Below are 22,545 nucleotides of genomic sequence, written 5' to 3' on the forward strand. Positions count from 1 at the left end.
TTTTACAAAGGGGCGTAGGTAGGAATTTAAAATTTGAATCCATCTGGTTTATTCATTGCCCTGTGCCCACAGTATACTCCAGAAGCTTCCCGGGGGAGACATGCCCGGGTGTGCTATGAGCGCTAACCCAGGCGGCACAGCTGAATGGAGACAGCACAATGTTCAAAAAAGACCTTCTAAGGAAGCCAGAAATTCTGCCAGTCGCCCAAGACCTGCTCCCCGCCGGCCCGGAGCTGTGTTTGCTCGGGGAGACGTGGCCTGCACCTATACTCACAGCGGGACGCACCGCTGTTTGCCTCGCTTTGCTCTACCCATAGTCCCCGTTCATTTAACGGGGAAGGGGAATGAAACCACGAGGAGCGGCTTTGCGGGCCGCGTACACCTTCACAATCGTGTCGCGCTTCCCGCCTTGAGCACCGCGGGGCTTGAGCGCGGCTCCGCCTAACTCGCCTGCGCGCACCGCAGCACGGGGACGTGCCCAGCGGGCTTGTCTGCTCGCGCCGGCGGCAGCGCGTGACGAGCAGGCTGCAGGCCACGGCCTGGCGACAGGAACCGGAAGCGGCCTTACACCGCAGCGGCCCGGCCAATCCGGGGGCCGCCGCAGGAGCGCCGGACCTTTGGCCCCGCCCCCTGCTCCCCTCCTCCCCCCGCCCCTCGCCCTGTTCCGCCTCTTCCTTTGCAGGCCCCTCCCCCTGCTAGCTGGGCCGGAAGCCGGAGTCAGGCTGTGGACAGTGAGGTGAGCATGTCCCCCCCCCCCCCCTGCGGAACTGGGCCGAGCCCCTCCGCGCCTCCTCCCCCTCCCCCTCCCCGCGCGGAACTGGGCCGAGCCCCTCCGCGCCTCCTCCCCTCCCCGCGCGGAACTGGGCCGAGCCCCTCCGCGTCTCCTCCCCCTCCCCGCGCGGAACTGGGCCGAGCCCCTCCGCGTCTCCTCCCCCTCCCCGCGCGGAACTGGGCCGAGCCCCTCCGCGCCTCCTCCCCCTCCCCCCACCCCGCGGAACTGGGCCGAGCCCCTCCGCGCCTCCTTCCCCTCCCCTCACCCCACACGGAACTGGGCCGAGCCCCTCCGTGACCCCCTGTCTGAACTGGTTATGTAATAATTGCATTATTATGTAATAATAATGTCATAACAAAATAAATATCTAATTCTGTCAACTATAGGGAGGGTCCTACCAAATTCACCTCCATGAAAAACATGTCAGGGACCTTGAAATCTGGTCTCCCACCATGAAATCTGGTCTTTTGTGTGCTTTTACCCTATACTATAGAAGTTTCTTTGGGAGACCGGAGTTTCTCAAATTGGGGGTCCTGACCTAGAAGAAGTTGTATGGGGGTTGTAAGATCATTGTAGGAGGATTGCAGAATTGCCACCCTTACTTTTGTGCTGACTTCAGAGCTGGGCGGCTGGAGAGTGGCAACTGTTGGCTGGGCAACTAGTTCTGAAGGTGACACCCCGCCAGCAGCAGTGCAGAAGTAAGGGTGGCAATACCACACAGTGCCATCCTTACTTCTCCACTGCTGCTGGCGGGGGCTCTGCCTTCAAAGCTGTGCTCCAGGCCAGCAGCCGCGGCTTTCCAACTGCCCAGCTCCCAAGGCAACTCCATTGCCTGCAGCAGTGCAGAAATAAGGTAAGCAGTATCGCAACTGATCTCCCAATGATCTTGCAACCCCACCACATTTCCTTTTTGGGTTAGGACCCCAACAATTACAACACTGTGAAATTTTAGATTTAATTAGCTGAAATCTTGAAATTTACTATTTTTAAAATCCTATGACTGTGAAATTGACCAAAATGGACAGTGAATTTGGTAGGGCCCTAACAATAGGGTTTTGACCCACCCTCCACCCCTAGCAGATATGGAGAAGGGGTAAATCCTCCTCTAAGAGAATCTCAGGATGGGGATGTGTGCACATATGCATAGAGCGTAATTTGTATTTGAAAGCTAAGAGCAACTGTAAGTGTTGTTTTCTTTTAATATTGTTACTGACAAAATTTCCTGTTTTTTCCTGAAGGTTTTCAGTAATCCATTGGGTGTGTAACTCTCAATAGCGTTATCTGCTGAGGTTAGTAAACATTTCCCTTTACATGCGGGATCGCTCTCTCCGGTTTAAGGATGCAAAATATTCACAGACAGAGCTGAGTCCTAAATGGTGGCCTGTACCACATGAAGCTGAGGGACATGAACAAGAGGGGCCAGCGGGGCTGGTGCTTCCCCCGCTCCCTGTTACAGCCGCCCGAGGCGGCTCGCAGCTCTGCTAGCCAATATGCCTTATCCCCCTTGTCCTAATAGGCCAATGTCAAACCCTCTGACTGTAGGACAAGGGGATCCCACACTGAGGCCCCGCCAGGAGCACCAAGCTTGGGGTGCACTGCCAGGTGCTGGTGAGCTTGGCACCCCTGTGGGGTGGAGACTGGTGACTGCAGGCCCCAGGTCTGGCAACGCTGGGGTTGGCAATGCTCTGCTGGTTGGTATGTGCAGCCCCGCCCCCCCCCAAATTGCTCCATCTAGGTTAAAACAGTCCCCAGCCCCGCAACCAGCTTAGCTCTGCTTCTGATTAGTGACGGGAAGTGCAGAGCAGCATGTTGGGAAGTGTTTCCAGGGTGGTCGGACCCTGTCTCTCTCTCCCTGCGGGTCTCTACTACACTGGAGGCCTGGTCCCGACACCCTGTCTAGTATGTGCTTTGCTGTTCTCCTGAGCCCTGCCTGCCCCCTATGCAGGGAGGGGGGCTCAGGCCAACAGCAAGGGCCACGATGGGGCTTGAGTAAACCCCGCACAGTGTCCTGTTTTCCCTTTGGGAAATGTGATCACCCAACCCCGGGGCCTTCGTGCTGCACCAGTGGTGAGTGACTCTTGTGGGCTGCAGCCCCCGGACTCTCATGTTCTGCATGGTCAAATCCCTCTGCATGGCTGTGAAGTCACAAGAGGCCAGTCCGTACTGAGGCTGTGTGTTGGTGGGGTGCTGGGCCCATGGTGGCTGTGGGTTGCCTTGCTCCCTCCACTCCCTGCCAGGGGCAGCCAGGGCTGCATTGAACCTGGCTGCTGAAACCTGGACTGGGATCAGGCCCTAAACGCTGGGCCCCGTGACTGCCTCAGGCCTGTAGCGTTGGGGGTGGGACTGCCTAATGCCCAAGTTGTGGGGTGGGGGCGCTGATAACCTCGCTGCTGAGGTCGCTTCCACACGCCCTCGCCCTGACCATGAGAGTGGCTCCAGCACCTCATGCTGCTCGCTGGGGAGGAATTCGTGTGTGTGGAACTGGGTGGGCCAGATTAGCTGTGCCACACCCCTGCCCCAGGCGAGCAGCTCCATGTCTGGAGTCCTGTCTCCAGACTGGGGAAGGCAGCACAGCCTGGTACCTGGGGAAGGGTCTGCTGGGAGCCCTATACTAATGCCTTAGGTCAGAAGAATGAGATTAATCTTTTGTGGGCCCTACCCCGCTTGGCATTTTCCCACCACTTGCACGGGTGGGGGAAGGGGCGGAGAGGAGTGAGCAGCAAGTGGGGCTATGGGGAGGAGAGGCTGAGCGGGGGCAGGGCCGTGAAGTGTGGGCAGAGTCTGGAGCGGGGCTGTGGTCCAAAGCCCTTGTAAACCCGGTACTGTAGGCCAGGGCTATACATCAGCGGCACAGTCACAGCCCTGGGGCCATGCCGCAGTAGCTTAGACATCTCCTGTATCAACGGGAGGGGTTCTCCTGTTGCTGTAGTTAATCCACCTCTTCCACAGGTGGGAGCTAGGTGCACAGAAGAACTGTGCTGTTAGCCCAGCCATATTTACACTAGAGTTAGGCTGACCTAATTGCGGCACTAAAGGTGCAACCTTTTTCACAGCCCTGAGCAATATAGCTAGGTCGATCCAATTTTTAAGCATTCGATCTGGCCCAAAGTTGGCTGAAACAAAAGTGTAGATTATACATTAATGTGACGGTTTAGCTCCACTGACCCACCCAGCAGGGCAGTAACCTAGTGGTCCCAGTAACCTAGTGGTCCCAGATGCTTGAGCAAAGAGACGTCTCAAGCTGTGGTACAAATGTAGAATTTTGTTTTTCTTTGGTTGGTGCCTTGTGGGGTGATTTTACATGATTTTATTTTTTAATAATGTTTTGTAGAATAGTGGTTCTCGGAGTCCCCGATCTTAGATTTAAATGTAGTCCTATCGTGCTAAATTTTGTGCAAACTGATAAAAAGTCATGTACCCTGCCCAAAAGAACAAGTGTGACCTTCAGTATTTGCTTTAAAGGCTTGTAAAATATTCCAGAAGAAATAATGACCAGGTGGGCCCGTACTAGTACCACTCATAGCAAAAAGCCTCTGGATGCTACACCATGGGAAGATATGAAAAATGGATCCACCAGTGGAACAGTGGGGAATAAACAGCAAAATTATTCCAATACGCTTTCTTTAAAGAATGATCAAGTGAAGAAGAAGAATAAAAAGAAAAAGGACTATTTGAATGAGGATGTTAATGGATTCATGGAATACTTAAAACAGAGCTCACAGTTTATACATAATGGAAAGGTGAGAGCAGCCGACAGCCATGAGGTGAGGGAAGAAGTAGCAACAGCCTTGAAGAAAGACAAGCGTCGGGAGGGAAGAAGATTGAAGAGACAAGAGATGAAGAAAAACACCATGGTAAGATCTCTGTCCTGTTCTGCCCTTTCTCGTCAAATTTTTGTTCATAAGTGTGTTCTAAGATTAAGGTAAAAGTAATTTAGGTACTTATATACCTATATATAAGGTGTATAAATTGCAAAAAATTGTAGAAAAGTCTTAAAGCTTGCAGAATTCCAGTATAACTAATGTTAAGTTGCCCGCCTGTTTGGAATCCACAAAATGTATCAAACTTGCTTTTTGAAGGAGGATGCACTCCTTCTGTAATGATCAGCTGTTGATCAGTGAATGCGCAATATGCTATTCCTATATACACCTTTGTACAATCTTATAAATGGGTGAACAATGCCTATAATATTGGCGCTTGATCATCTCATTGGTTGTGGGTGCGGGACTGTGACAACTATTCTGTGGCAAATTGGATTTATCCCCATTATATTCTAAGAATTTTCCCCTTAAGGCTGACTGTGTAAGATTCATAAAGTACTTATTACAATGGAATTTTGTGGTCTTGTTTTCAGTACCAGTTATTGAATCTTAGACCTTGAGATCATTATGTGTCTTATTGTCTGATGTGACCTTATTTTAAAGATCTAAGGACCAAAACTTATCTTGATTCCAAAATCTAAAACTAGACCATGCTGGGGTTCTCTTACCCCAAATATGTGTCTATGACACAGAGATTTCAGTTAACTTTAATATGAAAAGTAGTTTGAAGAAAATAAAATTCTGTTGGAGGTAAATGCTGATTGTGTGTGTGTGGTATTAGCAGTAAATCTATCCTTTTAAAATATTCCTGGCTGTAAAAATACACAGCAAAACATGAGTTTCCATAGTCAGTTTAGTAATTCACATTTTATTTTTGAAGGTATGTTTTCACTGTAGGAAGCCTGGCCATGGAATTGCTGACTGCCCAGCTGTACTTGAAAGTCAGGATATGGGTACTGGAATCTGTTATCGATGTGGATCTACAGAGCATGAAATCACCAAGTGTAGAGCAAAAGTAGATCCAGCTATTGGTATGGCTTTTTTTTTTTTTTTTTGTTACATCTACTTATCTCTCTTAAAGGAAGTGCTTTGTAAGGGTTTTCTGATCACTGAGAAGAGTTTCATTTTTAGTCAGTTTTGAGGACATGCATTACCTGCTAAAGTGGTTCCACATTACTGCAATATTGATTTGTTTTCTGTAAAAACAATGACATTATCTGTAACTTTGGTGTTAAGGTTTACTATATATTTTAATAAGAACAATTGGAATCTTACAGGGAAATTTCCGTATGCAAAATGTTTTATTTGTGGCGAGATGGGGCATTTGTCAAGGTCCTGTCCAGATAATCCTAAAGGACTATATGCTGAAGGTCAGTATAATTATTACTGTAAACCAAACATTTGCCCTCTTATAATGGTGGTTAAATGTAGCAAAGAACAAGGTGACAGCTGCCAGGAATGAGAGAGTGTAGTGAAAAGAGCTCCTTGTAGAAGGTGGACTATGTACTTGGTGTAGGAAAAATTATGTCGCAACTGTAGTGTCTAGTGCATACCTTCATTAGCTGGTGATTGCCCCAAGTAACTGAGCATCAGCAGGATGAGTAGAAGAGCATAAGAGCTAAATTCAATTTGAAATTCAAAAAAGGGGTGTTCTCAATGATTCTGTGAGGAAAAAGACCCTTTGTATTTATGTACCTGGGGAAAGGGAGACGCTCTAAACCTGTGGGGAGGAAGTGTATAGACTCTTTTGGCTAGAGAGACATTTTGAAAGCTAAATGAGCTGTTCAGTCCTCCCATTATATGTTGGATACATGAGTCTCTTCAGGTATTCCATGGCTGTTAGAATTTTAGCCAAACAAGTTATTACTGCACTATGTTTAAATATGTGATGACACTGCAAAAAAATAAGGAAAGCTGCCTTTAACTTGTCCTTTTGGAATATAATTCATTCGGCCTGTGACGTCACATGTAGATCTGAAACATGCAGTGCCTCGGCATCCTCGTAATTGCAACATGTTCTTAGTGAAGGCTTTATACTAGAAAAGGAACAACCTCAACTTAAATCACATTTCTGTCTGAAGTTGTTTAACATAAGAAAGGGATTAAAATAAAGTCTTTTTTAAATTTGATAATCCCTTTTTGTATAGTTAACTTTTTCGTTTCGCAGTATAATCAACTAGTTTGTAGATCTTTCACACAGTAACTTGGCAAAAATAGGAAAGTGACTAAAATTTCAGATTAGTTGGAGGACTCAGTCAGATGTATTTAAAATTGCTTTTAACCTTTTTTTTAATTGAGTAGATCTCAAGTAGATGTTGCCCCTTTAAAGGCTGGATTTTGTCCTCGGACATCCACATGCAACTCCCATTAACTTCAGAAGAAGTTGGTGTATGCTGGTATCTTGGAACAGAATTTGTTCCTAAAAAATCAATGTCAGAATTTCAAATAGCTACTAAGTATTTCTAGGAAAATATAATTCAAATGACTCTTTGCAGTAACATTAATACTAGATTTGTGTATATCATTTGGCATCCGTAGATGAGAGTGCTTTACAAAAGAGGGTAAGTATAATTATTCCTATTTTATAGAGGGGAAACTCAGGCCCAGAGGTCAAATTACTACTCCAATGTCACAAAGCAGGTCTCCTATACACTGGACCATGTTGTCTCAAGTTAACTTGAATTTTAGTCTATGAATGACCTCTGAGTTAGTCTCTAGAGGAAATTTTTATCTTAATTTGTGATATATAATATTGAATTTGTTTAACTTCTAAATTTTCTTGTTTCAAGTGAAGATCAGTATTTATAACATGTTGACAAGTAATTAAAATATGCATAATGATAAAGCAAATATTATTTCCAGTTGTTAAGAAATAGCTTTGGATGTGCTTTCTTAATAGGAGGCTGCTGCAGGCTTTGTGGATCTGTGGAACACTTTAAAAAAGATTGTCCAGAAAACCAGTACTCAGGTGAGATCCAAGGGAGTATAGCTTGCATGTCAAAGTTTTAAAATATAAAGACAAATTATTCTATTGTAATGATGAGACCAATAAAGCGGGCTTGAAAAATACACTCACTTAGTAGCAAATATGAAACTGTTCGGGAGGAATGGGGAGTGTAGGTGGGTAAAGCAAACTGCAGAAATTGACAACTTTCATTACAAATGGTTCTAGCCCTTAACACATATGAAAATAGTGTTCCAAATATAAAATGAATGTGAACAAATAGAATGCTGTCTTCCTGAGACAGTCTGCACCAATGCCTTTACTTTCTCCAGGGGCTGCAGGGTGAAACTGACAAAATGGTCATTTTCCTGTGGGTAGCAGTGAAACTGAAAAAGTCAGTTTCAGAGTAGGAAAGCTTTGAGTGGCAGTTGGGTACTGGAGCTATTTGAGGAAGAGGATAAACCCAAAAATGGAGACTAGGGATCCTCCCTGTCCTACAGCAGTCAGGAAAGAGAGATTCTGATGAAGGGAGAACGGTGGGTCCTATAGACTTCCTTAGTAGAGGGAAAAGAGGAGATCTCTCTGGCTGCTCTAAGGGAGTTTCAGACATTACTATTAGTCAAGGCTGATACAAAAGATGGGGGACCCCTGAGCAGGATCTAGGGACTACAGCCTGGTATAAATCCAATAGCTGAGGTTGGAGGAATGCACAGCTTGCTGTGGTGTTGCTCCTTAATTGCCGCTAGTGTGGGGAGAAGACACTTTACCAGTCTCTGGCTAACTGTTTTAGTTCTGCCCTAAAGGTTGTTGGTTAGCCCTTCTAAGCCCTACCAAATTCTGCCAAAGTTATTGTTTGTTCCAATATCTGGAAAAAATGAATTGAAAAATATCCTTACATTGTCCACTGATAACTCTGAAAATTCATCGTTAGGTTTTATTTTCATTTACTTTTCTTTCCCCCTTACCGACCAGTGTTTCTTTATTATAAAATTGTCTGCATCTGGGAGATATGGTTTAATGATCATGCAGAGAATGGAGTCCAGGTATTCCTAATTTCTAATAGCTGTTAGGCTACTGCTTTGTTTTCTGAATATCTGTAATAGAGACTACAGGAAGGTGAAATCACGGGAGAGGGATTATATGCTGTTATAGTGACTCAGTAATTTTGATCTGTACACGTCCCCCTCCAAAAGTCTCTAGTGCCATTGGCTCTAAGATGCTGTCAGATTTCAATCGTCAAATCCAGTTTCCTTCACCAGGATCTCACACATTCTTCATCCATCACTACTAAATGTATATATCTTGATCATATAAATGTTATGTCAGTTATTTGCAGTGTGCAGGGAGTACCTCTGTGCCGGCATCAGGTGTACACGAATGGCTGAAGTGTTTTAGTTGTTGAAGCATATCTTTGTCAAGTAAGATTTGTTGGAGGTTTCATAACCGGTGTATGATTGTCAAAGATTTGTAATATAGAAGGGGCGCTAGTGGTACTTGTGGTAATTTGGTCTTGAAATTTTTCCAAAGGTTAGCAGGCAGTATAGATTTTAATTAGATGTAGTTTAAACAAAAGCCGCTTCTGGTAACGTAAAACAAAAGAGATGTTTCTTTTAATGTTGGGGAGATTGGTAATGATTGATTCCAAGGCTCAAACCAAACCCATGTCACACAGCAGACTCCCATGGAGTGGAGTTAATTTCTCAGGAATCTGATTCCAACCCACTGAAAACTAAAACATAGAAACTGCCCAGTTCTAAATCAAAGAATGGCCCACCCTGGAATGGGTTGGGGCAGTCCTAGCTTTCACAAGAAAGACTTACACAGAAGTAAACAGGCTATGGAGGCACAGGTAGGGCCTTGTCTACACTACAAAGTTTTGTCCGCAAAAGCTGCCTTTTGCCAACAAAATAGGGAAAGTGTACACAGTACAAAGCTACTTTTGGTGGTAAAAACAAAACCACCTCAATGAGAGGCATAGAGCCTTTTGTGGCAAAGTTAAGCGACAAAGCATCAGTGTAGACACTGCTGCTTGTTTTTTCCACAGACCTGGCTTCCACCAGTATCCCACAATGCCTGCTATGACTGCTCTGCTCACTGTTTTGATCTTTGCTGCCCTGCAGGCATGTGTCCCTCCCCTTCCAAAGCTCTGGGGAAGTATCTGAGAGCTGAGCCTGCTGCTCCTTTTGGGAGAAAAAAGAGCAAATCATTAATGTGGCATGCTCCTGTTCTGCCCTGCTCTAGGAACTCAGGGTGCAGGGTGGGACTGCTGTGCTGCTTTGACATTCCTCAGCAGGCTTCGGATGCTGCTCCGAGCAGCTGAGGAGGCTGTGCGAGAACCCAGAGGGAATCACAGAATGGCAGGCAGGCAGAGCGGGCTGCTTCGGGAGAGACTGCTGTGCTGAACAGAGCTGAGGGCTGATGTGGGAAGGGGGTGTCCCCCTCCCACTGCCTCAGGATAGGTCAGTCAGCCTGCTTTCTCCACTGCCCCAGACACACCACTCTCCTCTTCTTCCCCGTGCACCCTTCAGTTGAAAAAGCAGCTGACAATCTACTAGGATGCTCCTGGAATGATGGGATTGAGAAACCTGCTGTGATGCTGTACCTGCCCCATGAGGCATTGCAAAGCCTTCTTAAAGCACCCTGCCGCCAGTTGCACAGTGGGATACTACCACAGTGCACTGCTCTCTGTGTTGATGCAAGCGCTGTCAGTGTGGATGTGCTCTGGCGACACAAGGAGCTAGCGTGAACATGCAACAGCGGTTTTAAGTAAAGCACTTTAATTAAAGCAGCATAACTTTTGCCAACACAACTTTATAGTGTAGACAAGACCTAAGTGTAAGATGTTCTAGGGCAAACAGAATCTAGTGAGTGTTACTGAAAGCTTCCCTGCCTGGAGCCCCACTGTGAGTGATGCACAGGACTTGGGAATGCAGCTTGAAACTTCTGAATAGCTGTGTATATTGGGGCTGCGTATACTCCATGTCCATGCCCTTGTGTGTTTCTCTACCCCACGTCAGGGTCTATTATATTGCAGTTGTGATTGCTTTGCTGTTCCTTTTGATCACCGTAAGTACTGAATAGAGGAACTCCTTGGTATATTTCAGGTCATTATTGTTTTTGTTTGTGGGATGGTCAGCTAGTGTTAGGATTTTTAGTCCCATTGGATAGTTAGTTTCAATGCTGAGCAATTCCCACACTCTTGTGGACCTTATCTAAGGTGGCCAAAGCCCAGTCTACCCACTTCAAGTAGTGCCCCTCTTGTAGTGGCATTGGATCAGTGATGACACAGGAGGATTACATTCCTAGTTACTGTTCTAGCCCAGACCATCTCAGAGGGGGTTGTGAGTGTGTCCTATGGCCCAGTAGAATACAGGACTCCCCTAGATACCATGCCTATCAGGGGTGTCACGGCATTGGTGTCTGGTCACTCTTTGATACTGCTGGTGTTGATGCCTTGACACTGAGCACCACTACATTGCCCATACTGATATCACGAGTTTGTGGGTTGATGGGCTCTTCCTCTGGAGCCCTGATGTCAGACTCCTGGTGTCCAGTGCCTCAGCGGTAAGTTCTTCTTTTATGTAGTTGTTCTGCAGTATGACTCTTCAGGGGGGAGTCCTGAGGCCGTAGGCAGGGTACATGGGCGGCCCTAATGGCTGGGTACTGTTCAGACATTCTGACCAAGGTGGTCGTATCCGCTACAACATGGACTCATGTGGGCAATAGTCTTGTGTTACTTTATTTAAGTAACCATTTTTTATATACCATGAAAAAACACAAACTTTCTGTCAGGCTGGCACACAAGTGGAAATTGGAGAAGTTTCAATAGGAGAGAAGGAATTTTGTAGTGAAATCAACAGCAGTGCTCTGCGAACCCTTGTGAATGACAGACTGTCACTGTGTGAGTGGCAGCCTTTAGTTGATGAATGTGGTTTTCATTTAGCAGTGTTGGTATTCTTGTATGCCAGAAGGCAGGAGAGCATCACTAAACAGTGTGCTTACTCCATGCAATTCCTATACTGCAGGAGATATGAGAGTCAAAGGTTTAGTGATCAGATGCCTACACCTTGAAATGTATAGCTTCTGTGAGATACTTAATGACAACTGACAAATACCATTTTGTTTGCAGAAGTACACTGCATATCCCAATCTAAAAAAATGTGGATCTCTCTCAGGAGACTAAATTCTCTCTCTCTCTCTCTCTCACACACTCACACACACACACACACACACACACACACACACACACACACCCCTGAACTGGGATTCTCCATGGTTGGAAAACACATCCATAATGAAGACTGACAGTTAGATGCTGTGTAATTTCACAGGAGACCTGTTAAAACTAACACTGATATTTAAAAACAAGCACTGCTGCTTACAAAACTTTAGAATTCATTGAATCTATAATGATATGCTGTGGATAAGAATGAAAAGAGAAAATTTTGTAATCAGTTTGCAATGTGCAAAGTACTCTTTGTGAGTGGGGATAAATTAAGATAACCGATACTCCCAAGACTCAGGGTTACAGTCAGTTACTAAAAGAAAAGGAATACTTGTGGCACCTTAGAGACTAACCAATTTATTTGAGCATAAGCTTTCGTGAGCTACAGCTCACTTCATTGGATGCATAAAGTGGGAAGTACAGTGAGGAGATTTTATTTTACACACAGACCATGAAAAAATACACATTGTAAGAAGAGTGATCACTTAAGATGAGCTATTACCAGCAGGAGAGTGGGGCCGGGGGAGAGAAAACCTTTTGAAGTGATAATCAAGGTGGGCCATTTCCAGCACATTTCCAGGAGTTAACAAGAACGTCTGAGGAACAGTGGGGGGAGGAATAAACAAGGGGAAATAGTTTTACTTAGTATAATGACTCAACCACTCCCAGTCTCTATTCAAGCCTAAGTTAATTGTATCCAATTTGCAAATTAATTCCAATTCAGCAGTCTCTCGTTGGAGTCTGTTTTAGAAGTTTTTTTGTTGAAGGATAGTCACTTTGAGATCAGAAATCGAGTGACCAGAGAGATTGAAGTGTTCTCCGACTGGTTTATGAATGTTATAATTCTTGACATCTGATTTGTGTCCATTTATTCTTTTACGTAGAGACTGTCCAGTTTGCCCAGTGTACATGGCAGAGGGGCATTGCAGGCACATGATGGCATAAATCACATTGGTAGATGTGCAGGTGAACGAGCCTCTGATAGTGTGGCTGATGTGATTAGGCCCTATGATGGTATCCCCTGAATAGATATGTTTCAGAGTAACAGCCATGTTAGTCTGTATTCACAAAAAGAAAAGGAGTACTTGTGGCACCTTAGAGACTAACCAGTTTATTTGAGCATAAGCTTTCGTGAGCGACAGCTCACTTGCATCCGATGAAGTGAGCTGTCGCTCACGAAAGCTTATGCTCAAATAAATTGGTTAGTCTCTAAGGTGCCACAAGTACTCTTGAATAGATATGTAGGCACAGTTGGCAACGGGCTTTGTTGCAAGGATAGGTTCCTGGGTTAGTGGTTCTGTTGTGTGGTGTGTGGTTGCTGGTGAGTATTTGCTTCAGGTTGGGGGGCTGTCTGTAAGCAAGGACTGACCTGTCTCCCAAGATTTGTGAGAGTGTTGGGTTGTCCTTCAGGATAGGTTGTAGATCCTTGATGCGTTGGAGAGGTTTTAGTTGGGGGCTGAAGGTGATGGCTAGTGGCGTTCTGTTATTTTCTTTGTTGGGCCTGTCCTGTAGTAGGTGACTTCTGGGTACTCTTCTGGCTCTCTCAATCTGGCTCTGTCAATCAGTTACTAAAACACACACCATTTCGCCTGGTGACTCTTATTCAGATGCAGTTAGAGTATGCCAGAGCTGGCTGTTACTTGTTTTAGACACTGGAACTGCCACATATGCGCTGAAATTAGTATAGGTTACTGATAACTAACGTGTCCATGTAATATTTTCAGCACATTCTGACTAGCTGGCCTCCAAAAATTGAACTGCTGTACAGAAGAGAAATATAGCATGCCAATGTGCTACGTGTTTAGGAGGGGTATGTTAACTGGTATTGAATGGAGTAAAGTGTGGAAAGATGCTTCATAATTAAAAAGAGTCAAGAGATCAGCCGTGCCACAAACTTCTTGCATGACCATTGGCAGATCATTCTGCCTTAATATCCCAATCTATACAATGGGGATGATATTTACCTACTCTCTAGGCGTGCTAAGGCTTATTTAATGTTGGTTAATTACAATGAGGCCTTTGTGGAAGGTGTTGGAGGGGACAGAAAGTATTATAGTTAACCCACTTTGGTGATGATAGGTGAGGGCCTAATTTGAGAATCTTGGTGAGTTCCCTGCTGAGAAAACATACCCTTATATAGCGTTTTCCATGTTTTGGGTTTTTTTTAAAGTTACAATATTTACTGAACCCTAATAATGCTTTGGGAGATAGCTGAGTTTGCAGAATAGAGGTTAAACAACTTGCCTAAGGACGTGGAGAGTTTGTCAGAGCTAGAATTAAAATGCAAGACATCCTGACTGAGACGATGTCGCCCAGTGGTTTAGCCACAAGACCGTTCAAAGTGAAAATCTTGGATGTAAACAATGGAGTTTTACATAATCTATTTTGCCTCTCTTGCTTCACAGATCAAGCAGTAACAGTTGGTCGATGGTCCTGTGGAATGAGTGCAGATTACGAAGAAATTCTAGAGAGCCCTAAACCACAAAAACCAAAAGTAAAAGTACCAAAAGTTGTTAATTTTTGATAACTGCTCTTGGCTGTCAGACTATATTAAACATCATTTGTCTTCTGAGTGGTCACTGGCTTATACAACTGAAAGAAAAAGCTGGGTTCCTTAGGCCAAATTCAGCCCTAGCATAGTGGGCATAACTCCACTGACACCTACTTACATTGATTCTGGCTTCAATAAACCAGGTGGATCGCATGACTTCCTGGGTATTCACAATTTTCTACAAACCCCCTCCCCCGCCAGCCTTAAATGGTGATCACTTAAAAACCTAAACAATGCTTAAATGAAGGTGTCCTGGGGAGAAAAGGTAATACAGCAAACAAATGTTTTTTTAAAAATGCTGGTTCATAGCTATGGTTCAGGGCTAACTGCACTACTGGCCCCTCTCCAGTCTCTCTAAATGTGCTCATTAAATCTCAGACTTCATGCTTTCAACTCTCTCAGGGTGGAATGGCACGATTCTCCCACTGTTAGATTGGGGATCTGGGCTGCAGTACTCCGTGTACCAACTATTCTCACCCCTACAGGTCTGCTTGTGTTCAGCACAGTCTCCTTAAAGTATTGTTTATGAACACATCCCTTCAGCAAAAAAAAAAATTAAAACAAAAAAAGGCCAACACATATGAAACCTCAATTATGCAGCTTCACTTACTGTCCCCGGTAACACTTGGATAGTCAGTTATACTCTACTGCAAAACTTCTAGAAGCCACCCCAAAATGGTGGGTCTAGAGCCACAAAATGTATTTGAATGAGAAATTTGGCTTTTTAGTGGTGTACTATGGGTGCCAAGACTGATTTGATGCATTCAGTATTAAATCTGAATTGCTACAGCATTTACAGACAAAGTAGTTCTGTGCACCTTAGAGGGTGTCAAGGATCCTCCTCTCATCAAAATCTTAAAGTTTGATTTAGAACTCTAATTATGAGACCCTGTACTAAACTTTAAAGTAGCTTTGTCATAGTTAATCTTTGAAGGATAATTATGTAGTGATCAAGATGTTCACTTAACTTCCTATTTTAACATGTCCTTTTATGAATGTGTTATGACCCTTCTTAAGGTGATCTTCATGCGCTTTGAAAGATGGCATGGTTTAGCAGGCTCTTTTGGGCCAAGTCATGGCTTATTGCTGCCTTGGAATGTACAGTTTCTTGTGATAAATCCGAATACACGAACTTATTGTTTAAATGCTTCCTTATTTATACATTTTGCTTCAAATTAACTATTTTTATAAAATATATTAAAAGTTTGAATTTTCTATAATGGTAGTTGCATTTTTCCTAATGATTTCCCTGGTTCTGGTTGTCGTCTTCCACAGAATAGCTTTCCTTTTAATGACAGGTTTCAGAGTAGCAGCTGTGTTAGTCTGTATTCGCAAAAAGAAAAGGAGTACTAGTGGCACCTAGTACTCCTTTTCTTTTTCCTTTTAATGCATCTTTGGACTAAGTCTCTCTGGACTTTAGGAAGTAAATGTGTATGCATCTGGCTTATCAATGGGTCAACAGCTTTCAAAAAGTACATAAATATGGTTTACAAAAGCCAAAGAAAACAAACCCAAAATGGAAGTAAATACCAGGAACCACCTGACTGCCTGATGCCTTATAGCGATTAACTACAGAAACCTAACAGGGGAGGGAAAGCACAGAATAAATACTAGGTTGAATCTTTTAAAGCTTTGACTGAGATTTCAGCAGGTACATTGGTATTTGGTTTACAGTACGGAGTGGGGAGTGGCATCTGAGAGAGAACATTACAAATGTACTGGAAGTAGATAGTGTGTAGCCAAACTTTATACATCCCCTATGCAAGGAGCTGCTAAAGCAGCCTGAGGATTGCCCAGATTTGTGCTCCCTGCTGCCATAGTCCCCATGAGTGTTTCAGTAGTGGGGATGGACACGGCACTGCTCTGGCTATATCTACTCACATTCCCAACATGTCCCTCCAGGCCCATTCCTTCACCAGCGATATCTAGAAGGTGATGGGCATCACAGAGCTGACTTGGCACCTTATAGGGAGCTGTGCTGGGAGAATTCACCAGCGTGGGGCCATGCAAACGCTTTGCAGAAGCATCTCTGGTGTAATGTGGCTGAAGCACAAAACTGCATTCTCTCTCCCTCCCACTCCTCATTAGTAATTGAGCACTCCCACTATATTATACACCAGGCAAATACAAAATTAGAATAAGTAACCAATGTTAGTTTTCAATCAGTGCTTCAGCGTGTCGGGAGCACTTCTCTGTGGCTGTTTTTAAGTAAAGTAAGAAAGTGAGTAGTGTAACCCTAACCGACAGGCAACACTACCGGATGTTTATGGATCTATTTCACTTCTGATGCAAGTTGGAACAATTCCTCTGTGGTCTGTAGAGTTATACCTGCTTAAGGCAGCAGTGACTGGTGTGTAAAGTCACCAAATGCTTAGGCAGCTGTGGACCAACCTGACAGTATCAGTGGGAAACATCTATGCAAGAACTAAAGAACCCCTAGAAACACTGGATTGTGCAGATTCTCTGCCTGAGATTCAGGGTAGCTGTACTGGACTGGGACCTATAAGTTGCTGGGGCCTTTTTGGCTTTTGCATAGTCAGTGCAAAGGGTTCCTGGGACACTGCTTCGACTCAACACTTAGATCCAAATTTTGGCATTAAAGAAGCCCTCGTGGTTCACCTGGGATTTTTGGAGGGAGGGTGGAGTGGTTCCTTCCTCTTCCCTGCAAGTTTCCCCTCCGTTCTGTGTGATTTCCCAACCATGTTTTTGCTTCCCATAGGTCATTTTTAGACAACTACCCACAGCTAGATGCTATAGTGGTGCCTTGGTGTCTCGCACTCAGGTAGACTCCTTACATCCTCTATCACTGTGCAAGGGGGGTCTAAATTAGTGGAACAGGTGTGTGTGGGGGAGGAGGGGGGGCGAATAAAACCACCCAAATGACTGATGATGAGCCTAAGGGTAACATTTTTGAGGGCATCTCAGTCTGATTTTTCAAAAGTCACTGGGGCCTATATTCTCAAGGCTAGTGAGTTAGGTGCCTAAATACTTTTGAGGAGCTGGGCCTAGGTGACTTTGGAAAATGTAACTCTCATATGTCGGTGGAGTGGCTATAAAAAGGCCTAAAGGAGTCTTCGTGAGTGTAAAGCAGTCTGAATTAGTGTTAGGAGACCAGAGCCGAACTCCTGTTCCATAGTGCAAAATGGGGTGGAAACTGGTTGTGTTTTCTCAGCAGGGAGAAGATCCCAGCAGGCACAGAGCTGATGTCACTGGCACCAATGCCAGATGCTCCTACAGCTGTCAACATAGGGGCTGAGGCTCAAGTACTATGTGTTCTGGCTATCCCAAGCTGCTGGACAGCTCCTTAGGTGACTTTTGCGAGCCAGCCCAATATGAGAGCACCCCATGGCTGCTCAAAACTGCTCAGAGCATAAAGCTGGGATGAAAATCAGGGAGCAGTAACCAGCTCCTTTGTATTGCCCCCTGCCCTCCCATCTCTGCTACCTGCAACAGAGGAGCTGGGGACAGAGGTACCAGTAACACTACCTTATACATCCCGTTTTCTTAGGGCTTGATCCAGCTGTAGTTGAAATCAATGGGAGCTTTTCCATTGACTTCAGTGGATGCTGGATAGGGTATTAACCGCTCAGAAGGTCTGAATGCAACAAAGCATGAGCCTCTACTGCAATCCTGAGGTGCACCAAGATGATTCCTGAAATTTTATTCTTTAAATCCATCCGAAGGTATTAATTCAGACTAAGGACTAACTGCCAGCACTATTCCATTTTTTAAATCTCAAAACAGTTTAGACCAAAAAGCCTCTGAAACCATCATTCCTTTAAGTCTATAATTTAACATGGCCAAAATAGTTTATTCATTGTTATTTATTGGTATATTTTTTCAAAGCTATCATAATGTTAATACCCAGCACTTTTCATCGGTAGACCTCAGAGCACTTTACAAAGGATGTAAGCTTCATTATTATTGCTATAGACCCGAGCAGATTTTTGGAACTGAGTTTAGCGGCCCATCCAAAATGGTATTTGTAATAGAAATTATGCCCTCATTTATGCCTTGGCATCTCCACCAAATTCAAGTGAGCGGTATAATAAGAACTTTCCCCCATTCTATTTAAAATTAAAAATATGAATCAATCCATTCCTGAATCAGTGGGAATTGCAAGTGCTCAGATACTCTCAAGATAAGGGCTGAAATGAGCTGTGTGACTTAAAGTAAATATTTCAGTCTGGCAGATCAGGGGTTTTCAGCCTTTTTCTTTCTGAGCCCCCCACCCCAACATGCTATAAAAACTCCACGGCCCACATGTGCCACAACTGGATTTCTGCATATAAAAGCCAGGGATGGCATTAGATGGTAGCAAGCAGGGCAGTTGCATGGAGCCCTACACCACAGCGGGCCCTGCAAAGTTAAGTTGCTCGAGCTTTGTCTTCACTCTCGGGTGGCAGGGCCCCACACTTCAGCCCTGTATGGCAGGGGCTTTGGCTTTTTGCCCTGGGCCCCAGTGAGTCTAATGTTGGCCCTACTTGGCGGCCCCCCCCAAAAAAAAACTTGCTGGTGGCCCAGACTCCTGGTTGAGAACTACTGTAGTAGATGATATAGATATTGAGAAGCCTCATGTTTGCATGCAGCACTTAAAAATGTTTTCTGATAATCTTTAGAGCTTCCCTGATATTTTACTTAAAACAAAATACTGTCAATCTCGGTACTGTCCATCTCCAAGAACTTGATGCATGCAGAAGCAGTATCCTCAATGGATTTTGATGAGCCAATGAGATTTGCAGCAAGGTAAGGCAGAACACCAGAGGTAACTTGGTTAAAGTAAGACACCTGGAGTAACAAATTAAAATTGAAAAACTCAAAACTTGGGGGTCATTTTCTCAGAACCCATATCAGCATCAGTCCCTCAGAGTATTTTAATACTAAAAATAAAAGCACTGTAAAGGCAATATTAACTGGAAAATAATCACCTTTTAAAAATATGTTAGTGATATTAATGTCCCCACATCAGCTAACTGCTCAAGCATGTGCTAAATGTATACAGCAGCATAGCAGAGAGCAGAATTTGTTCCATCATCTCTAACTCATTAAATACCTTTGTTTTAGTAACACAAATGTTGGCAGAATAAAGGCGCCTTAGTCCAGTTAGGGTACCCAAACATTTTCATAAGTATATGTTCTTATATAGTAACCTTCCCTTCAAAGTGAACACAGACATTCCTTACTCTCAAAGTCAGTGTAATGCTTATAATTTAATATCCACAGGAATTCAAGTGTTTAAGCAAATTAGGAAATAAAGTGATTCCTTTGTGTCACTGGCCTATTTCAGATAGTGCACTTCAATGAGATGATGCACATGTAATATTTGAGGGACAGCAGATACCATTGTGCTTTGTAAAGCTGCTTACCATACAGGAGTGGTTGCCATCACTATGGATCAGGAATCCTGCACATAGGATTTCATTTCTACGATAGTTTGGAGAAGGTGGCACAGATGTCAGGGTAACTGACCTCACAGCTATTATGTAAGGGTCCCTGTAGGGAAAAAACCCAAGAGTCTCTTCAACAAGCTGTAAAAAAATACATATGAGTAACTTGAACTATATTAAATGTAGTTTACTATCTTTAAACCATATAAATAACTATAACATTTTCTATGAAAACATTAAACAAATTAAAGTTTCAACCACAGCTGGCCCATGTAAGAAATGAGAACCCTAAGTGTGATTTGGCGTCGCAAGCATATAAGAGGGCGAGCTTGCCCCTACTGTGTCTAACCAGCAAGTGTATGAAAAGGGGTTGCAGTGAATCCTCAGATTGCTCATTAAGACCACTGACAAACAGTGCCAGGTGAAGATCATAAGGATGATGGTCCAAAACAGTAGTCCATCCAAATTCTTAATGGGCTGCAATAATATCTTTACTACATTCATTATTCTGGGATCCGACTTCTAGATATGCATGGTAATCAAGAGTTATAGCGCCAAAGGTTTAGCACCAGCTAAGCTTGAAATTCACTTACTCACCCAGTCTTACAGGGCTGTCTTCGAGACACAAGAACTACAAAATCTTTGGGTTTATCTCCTTTCACTGATGGCGATGTAATGTAGTATATCTTCTCATCTTCATTCACATTCTCTACAACCTCACAAGTTCTGCAAGTACATTTAACATGCCATAGTCAGGACAGTTCAGCACCTGAAGTGTGCAATAAGCTCTCTTTAAAAACACTGCATCAGAAAGAACACCTTACCATTTTAATGTAGGCTCTTCAGTTTTTCTTCGGATTACTCGGAGAGTGTTAAAACTAGGCTGGAAACTAATTTGCAGTTCAGTTGGGCTTGTGCCACAAATAATGTTACTTTTCTGCAAAAGGGGGACCAACACCAAGTTCTCAAAGAATTGGGGTGCAATGAAACAGAGTGAAAGAGCCTTCTTCTTTGCAATGGCTCACCTATGGCTCTGCCCTTGATGCGCTAAAAAAAAAATCAAGTTAAGCTCCAGGACCAGCTGGTGTTGGAGCAAAGCAGTACAAGCAACTCTCACATATTGTCCTCTTTGGAAAAGCATCGAACTGCATTCACTACTATTTTCTAGGTATCTAAATGTTCCCCAGTATCACTGGCTTTATGGCTGATTACATCACTCTGTAACCCACTAACAATCAGCCGCCCGCCCAGTTGCCTTTCCCCCCCATCTTCCTTTTGCCCCTGTGCCTGGAGGGGTGTTCACAGGCCACTTTACCTTGACTTGTTCCTTGAAATATGTTAACTACTGATGCTAAACAATCTGTTCCACCTTGTATTTAGCTGTGAAACTCTGAGGCCATTTCCCAGCCCTGAAGAAGAGCTCTGTGTAAGCTCGAAAGCTTCTCTCTCTCGCTCTCTCTCTCTCACCAGCAGAAGCTGGTCCAATAAAAAAAATATTTACATCACCCACCTTGCCACCTGCCTTAGCTTAACATACATGGGAAAAGCAAAGACGCAGGGGAGTGCTCCCCTTACACATCTATTTCCCTCATTAATGAGGCTCTTAAACCACCAGCTGAAAGACTGCATGCCAGACTAGAACATTTTCTCCTGAAACTTGTGGGCCAAAATCAAACTGGCTCTCTGAAGAACAGCCCCGCTACCTGCAATGCTGCCTGCTATGTCTCTGGAGCTCTGTGGGCCTCCAGGCACTCAACACTTGAATCTAGTTCCCGCTTTTTAGATGTAGAAAGAGCATGTGAGAGAGCATCTTGGAACATTCTCTTTGATGTTTTGCATAAATTTGGCTCAGATGATGTATTCCTCCAGTGGTTCAAAATGTTATACTCTCATCCTGAAGTGTCTGTACTGATTTTTAATCAAAGTTGCCGAGTGCACTGTTTAGGAATAGCCCCCTGCCAGGGTATCCTTACTTGCTCTCTTCTTAGAGCCACTAGCCACTTACCTTAGCAATTTACCTTTATGTCAACCTATTCAATATAAAAACATTATCCTCACTCCTGGGGGGATCCTGCCTGACTGCGCGCCTGCAGAAAATGCTCCCCTACCCCCCGCAGAATTCCTGTGCTCCCCTGCAGAAAATGGCAGGGAAATAAAGGGACGCCATGGGGGAGTGGAGGGAGCGCGACCAAGGGTACAGTTTTTGGGTGGCATGGGGGGGGGCACTCTCCCCCCCACACACACCCCTCATTTTTGCAAGTGCAGTGCTGTCCAGCTGAAGGAGGCTGCATATTGGCTCCCTTGACTCTGCAGCTGAACGCTGCCTCCTGGGTCCTAGTGCCACCTGGGTCCTAGTGCCAGTTATGCTCCCTTTCTGTGTGCTGGGAGCCTTCCTGTTTTCTGTGCAACAGGGAGTGCCCACGATGGGGCTAGGTAAGGGGGGGAGGAGAGAAATGAGGGGGGCCTGAAGGGGTAGGGGGAAGAGGCAGTGGGGAAGGAATGGGGTGGAATAGGGCAGGAGAAGGGGAATGTGGGCATAAGGGGAGGCAGATAGAGAAGAAAAGGGGATAGGGGAATTGCAGGGGAAGCAGGAGCCCAGCATGCGGCAGCTCCTCGGCAGCAGCTGGGGCTCCCCCGTTAAGCAGGCCCATCAAACCCTCACCTTGACAAGCCCTATCCCACCAAAGAGCCCCCTACACCTGGACCCCCACCCCACTGAGCCCCAACCAGCTGCACCTGGACCCCCACCCCAGCCCCCCAGCTCCTGGACCCCCACACTGAGCCCTCCACCCACACACCCCTCACCAAGTCCCAGATCCCCTCTCCTGAGCTCCAACCACATTCA

At 44.8% G+C, this 22,545-nt stretch overlaps 2 protein-coding genes across 4 annotated transcripts in view; one reads left to right on the forward strand and one right to left on the reverse strand.

Annotated features, from left to right (window-relative positions):
* The first annotated feature begins 655 nt into the window (after nucleotides 1-655).
* Nucleotides 656-14,547, forward strand: ZCCHC9 (zinc finger CCHC-type containing 9). 2 transcript variants are annotated; one of them, XM_073344386.1, is made up of 7 exons: nucleotides 663-736; nucleotides 2,011-2,061; nucleotides 4,235-4,626; nucleotides 5,474-5,624; nucleotides 5,871-5,963; nucleotides 7,493-7,561; nucleotides 14,168-14,547. In XM_073344386.1, the coding sequence occupies exons 3-7, from the start codon at nucleotides 4,261-4,263 to the stop codon at nucleotides 14,284-14,286; spliced, it is 798 nt and encodes a 265-aa protein (XP_073200487.1). In that variant the 5' UTR covers nucleotides 663-736; nucleotides 2,011-2,061; nucleotides 4,235-4,260; the 3' UTR covers nucleotides 14,287-14,547. The 2 variants fall into 2 exon arrangements, with proteins under 2 accessions (XP_073200488.1, XP_073200487.1); XM_073344387.1 differs by lacking the exon at nucleotides 5,871-5,963 and having other exon boundaries at nucleotides 656-736.
* ACOT12 (acyl-CoA thioesterase 12) overlaps nucleotides 12,956-22,545 on the reverse strand; it is a 49,638-nt gene continuing 40,048 nt past the window's right edge. For both annotated transcript variants that reach the window (XM_073344384.1, XM_073344385.1), the window contains 3 exons: nucleotides 20,298-20,426; nucleotides 19,680-19,806; nucleotides 12,956-19,101 (listed from right to left, as the gene is read on the reverse strand). In XM_073344384.1, the coding sequence (XP_073200485.1) occupies nucleotides 18,952-19,101; nucleotides 19,680-19,806; nucleotides 20,298-20,426 (406 nt within the window). In that variant the 3' untranslated portion in view covers nucleotides 12,956-18,951. The remainder of the gene's footprint in view (nucleotides 19,102-19,679; nucleotides 19,807-20,297; nucleotides 20,427-22,545) is intronic.

Source organism: Lepidochelys kempii, chromosome 5 (genome assembly GCF_965140265.1).
Source record: "Lepidochelys kempii isolate rLepKem1 chromosome 5, rLepKem1.hap2, whole genome shotgun sequence".
Classification (NCBI taxonomy): Eukaryota; Metazoa; Chordata; order Testudines; family Cheloniidae; genus Lepidochelys; species Lepidochelys kempii.

Coding starts and splice junctions, on each gene's coding strand:
- ZCCHC9 (XM_073344386.1), top strand. CDS start 4,261: ATGACCAGGTGGGCCCGTACTAGTACCACTCATAGCAAAAAGCCTCTG. Junction 5,964..7,492: donor TAAAGGACTATATGCTGAAG/GTCAGTATAATT, acceptor CTTTCTTAATAG/GAGGCTGCTGCAGGCTTTGT. Junction 7,562..14,167: donor TCCAGAAAACCAGTACTCAG/GTGAGATCCAAG, acceptor CTTGCTTCACAG/ATCAAGCAGTAACAGTTGGT.